Raw genomic sequence first — 3,953 nt, forward strand, 5'->3', positions numbered from 1 at the left:
CCCCCCACTAAAAAAACAAACCTTACTTTATAGACACCAGCCAAAAGTCTCGATTAAAGAAGGGATGAAAGATCTGCACCGCACCACTTTCCAAATAAAAATAATTTCTCTTTTATCACTGTGAGTTACATGGCACTCGTTTTAGCTTGACAGACTCTTGTGTAATTCTCTGCCAAAAATTTTGATTGATGAATATTATTCAAATTCCATTACAAAGACAATGAATAATACATGTGCATCTTTTGTCTGAATGGTGATTATTAATCACTTTTCTTTTGCTAACATGAACACATTTTGCCCCCCCAGGGAATCCTTCAACAGGCTCCGGAACCAGCCAACTGCAGTGCCTTGATATCCTCATTCATGTCATCATTATCAGTGTTATTAGTCTCCAAATATCTCTGATCGTCTCTTCATCGTGAAACAGCTCGCATGTCGACCGTGTGATTCTGCACAGCACAAGTTCATCGACATTGATTTATTCATAACTTTTTGACACAATTGTTAAGTTTGGTTGTGAGACTGGATGGTGCCGTTGCCTGGAGTACACGGCAGAGATGTACACTTTCTTTGAGTTTGTCAAACCATTCAATTATTTGTCTTACTTTATTTATTAATTGTTTAATACTCTGTTTCGTTATGTACAATTATGTTTGGGTGCGTTTCATGTTGTTGTGTTTTTTTTGCTTTCTATATGTTAGCTATCAACCCCCCCCCCTTTCACCCAGCATTTTTTCCACCAAATCACTAGACCTTATGGAGTAATCTTCGCGCTTTGGTAAAGAAAAGGGTATTCCGTGTTCTCATAGTCAAACTTCACTGTTTACTACTTTGTTGTTTTGAAAAGAATCTTTTGACTGTGGACATTTTGGGGGTTAGATGACACCATGTCGTGTGCATCTTTCTGAAAGGCAGATGAGGTGGGGATGGGGTGGGGTGGGGGTGAGAGTTGTCTGCGGAAAGGGACGGGATGGGGTAGATGATCAACTTATATCTCGAAATTTTAAAGTTCTGTGTCATTTGAGTAGAATTTTCAGAACTGAAGAGAAAAACAACGTCTTGTAAGTATCAAACTTATTGAAATGAACGGTCACATTTGTAGTAGACACTATCATAAAAGCTTGATATTATCGATAACTAGAATATTGTTACTCTTTGCTATTGGATATATCGTTACTTTCACTGGGGTCTAATAGTTTGTAGAGCTCAGAAGCTCCTCTTCGGGTTTTGAAAGCTTGGTTTACTTTGAGTGCCGTTTTGTTTAAGAAATGCCCAGGTTCATATTTACATAATTAAGCCCAACACAAGAGCAGCTGTGCATGATACGTAGTGCATCTTTAAACCAGCGACCTTATCTTTTTGTTTCAATCAATAAGTCGACGTATTGTTGTCCGTCTTTTCTGAGGAGTAGTACAATAACATTTTTCTGACTGGTGATATGTTGCACCCCCTATCGACAATATTCAGATCAAATAGAAGGCGTAAACTAGGGCTAGTGGGATACAGCCTTGCAGCAGAAGGACGGAGACACTTTAAAAAAATACAACAACAAAAACCCCATACTCCTCACCTGGGACGCGAACTCACCCAAATAATACAGTACAGAAGCCGGTAAATATTTTCAGAAACGAAAGAATACTCATTACTCTACTTTGTTTCCGTATCCACCACTAATGCCACCACCACCGTTGTCGTCATTGCCACCCATAAAGTGGAAGGCTTCTTTTGTTAAAATGTAATTGTAGTTTCACGTCACCATCGACAAAATTACCTTAATTTAGAAGGTGAGTTGGTTCGGTGAGTTGTCGGGACCCGCCAGGGATGAAAAAGATACAAGATCACAGCAGAAATGCGGATATACTCGATAAAAATTCTCCCCACATGGGAATGGAACTCACGTCTCCTGCGTGGGACAACGAATCATCTAACCACTGCCCCATAGACGCCGGTGATGATTTCGTCAGCATCGTCATCATTTTTATAATCTTTTGAAGAAGATACACAAGACTGTCATGGTTTTTAAAAATATCTTGAGAGATTCTGCTGGCTTCTATTATAATCATTATTGCCATCCCCATCAATATATAATGCAGTAAAAGCGGCACCAGAGACCAAGAAAAATCATCGTTCTCCGCTCATATACAGCTGGCTTTGGGTCTAATAACGCGCTGCCTGGGGTCAGCCATTAAATGTAAGAGCCCACAAAAAACCCAGAAATGATGGACGATATCAAAGTGTAAACTGGGCTCAAGCTTTTACTTTCCTCTTGATTATTGTTTGTTTTTGTTCATTTATTGTTGTTTATCTATTTTCTGTTTAGTTATCGTCAGTTGAAAAAATGTAGGTTTTTAGTTTTATTAGCTGCTCAGTTAGATTATGTTGTGTTTCTGCCCTTACATGTAGCCTATATATGTTCGAGTGCATGTTTGTTTGTTTAGATGCTATTTGTTGTTGTTTGTTTGCTTGTTTGTTTGTTTGCTTGTTTGTTGGTTGTTTTTGTTGGGGGGGGAACATTGAATTCTGGAACGCATCTGTATACATCAATACAACAACTGAGTTAAAACTGTACAGCGGGATTTACGCAAACAGTAAACAAAATTTAATGAACCCTGACCCAAAGCAAACAAGGAAAAGAAGATGCAACATCTTTTTCAGCCAGCCACATAGAAAGTTCACTAGAGGTTTAGCTGTGGCAGGCCTTAAGTCTGTGCTTGATGTCAATGACAGAATCGTTGGATCTTCGAAGTGGCAATAAGTTGTCTACATAAGAAACAGTATCCGAGGGATTGTTCACCTCATGTCAACGTGTTATCCCGGGAAGCCTCAACTCTGACCTGTTCCTTTTCCATCTGAGCCCATGGCTATTTTCATTTACTGACAAAAGGTAGAGTGAACCCTTAAGTCTGGACGGTTTCCATCGATTTGGGGAGATAATACAGAAGGACGTTGAGGGAGACAACTTGGGGTCGGTCAGGTCCAAGGAGGTTATACAGTAAGGTCCTTGGTGAGGTCTCGTTTGGAGCGGAAAGAAAAAGCGGAGAAATGAATGCCAGTCCTCGGTTGAATGGATGAAAAGACGAACCGCCTTTTTCTGGGAAGAAGGCTGGATAATGAAGGGCAGCGGCCATCCAGACACAGTGCCTGACTCGAAGTAGAAACTTTCGGTTTACTTCGTGTGACATCATTTGACTTTGAAAGCATCTTCAGAACAACACAAAAGTTTCTTGGGTGACTTTTGAGGTCGGGGTTTCCTCACAGCACAATGACCGTCTTCGACACTGGAGAAACTGTGCTGGGACTTTCTCTCCATATTACTATCCGTTGAAATGCCCGTAATTTTCCTCTTTGAGAAGAGAATTTAACTTTCTCTTACGGTACTCTACATTCTATGCTTAAATCGTCTACACAAAGGAAACGGAAATAAATTGGAACTCAATAGGCCTGATTTTGTACGATTTCAGAAAAGGATCGAGGAGTGAGTGCGTTCATCTCATAAGTGTGAAAAGAACAAAAGACAACAGCATCTATTATCCACATTTTTCTGAAGGCTCCTAATGCTGACTGTGCGAGTGATAAACCTGATCCAAAACTTGAGCTTGAATTTCTGCAGCCTGCTGTTGAAGTTGTTGTAGTTCAATTGATCAAATTATTTGTTTGCAGTTTGTGTGTTTTTATAGCATCTTGTAGATAGTGGTACCAGGGAATTTGTTTGGCCCTGGCTCGGACCATATTACTATTACTACGTTTACATTTTCATTTATGTTGGATACCGGTACTACATGTATAATACAAATGAGTGTGGGTGCACGCCAGCGCTTATGTACCCGAATATATATATATATGTGTGTGTGTGTGTGTGTGTGTGTGTGTGTGTGTGTATGTGTATGTGTGTGTATGTGTGTGCGTATGTGTGCGTGTTTGAGAGATAGATAGAGAGAGAGAGAGAGAGAGAG

The 3,953-nt window shown here is 40.0% G+C and overlaps 1 protein-coding gene across 3 annotated transcripts in view; it reads left to right on the plus strand.

The window, feature by feature from the left end:
* LOC101853652 (zwei Ig domain protein zig-8) overlaps positions 1 to 2,339 on the plus strand; it is a 118,406-nt gene extending 116,067 nt beyond the window's left edge. For all 3 annotated transcript variants that reach the window (XM_035973026.1, XM_035973025.1, XM_013089455.2), the window contains one exon: positions 307 to 2,339. In XM_035973026.1, the coding sequence (XP_035828919.1) occupies positions 307 to 422 (116 nt within the window). In that variant the 3' untranslated portion in view covers positions 423 to 2,339. The remainder of the gene's footprint in view (positions 1 to 306) is intronic.
* The last annotated feature ends 1,614 nt before the right edge of the window (positions 2,340 to 3,953 follow it).

Source organism: Aplysia californica, unplaced genomic scaffold (assembly GCF_000002075.1).
Source record: "Aplysia californica isolate F4 #8 unplaced genomic scaffold, AplCal3.0 scaffold00955, whole genome shotgun sequence".
Taxonomy (NCBI): Eukaryota; Metazoa; Mollusca; class Gastropoda; order Aplysiida; family Aplysiidae; genus Aplysia; species Aplysia californica.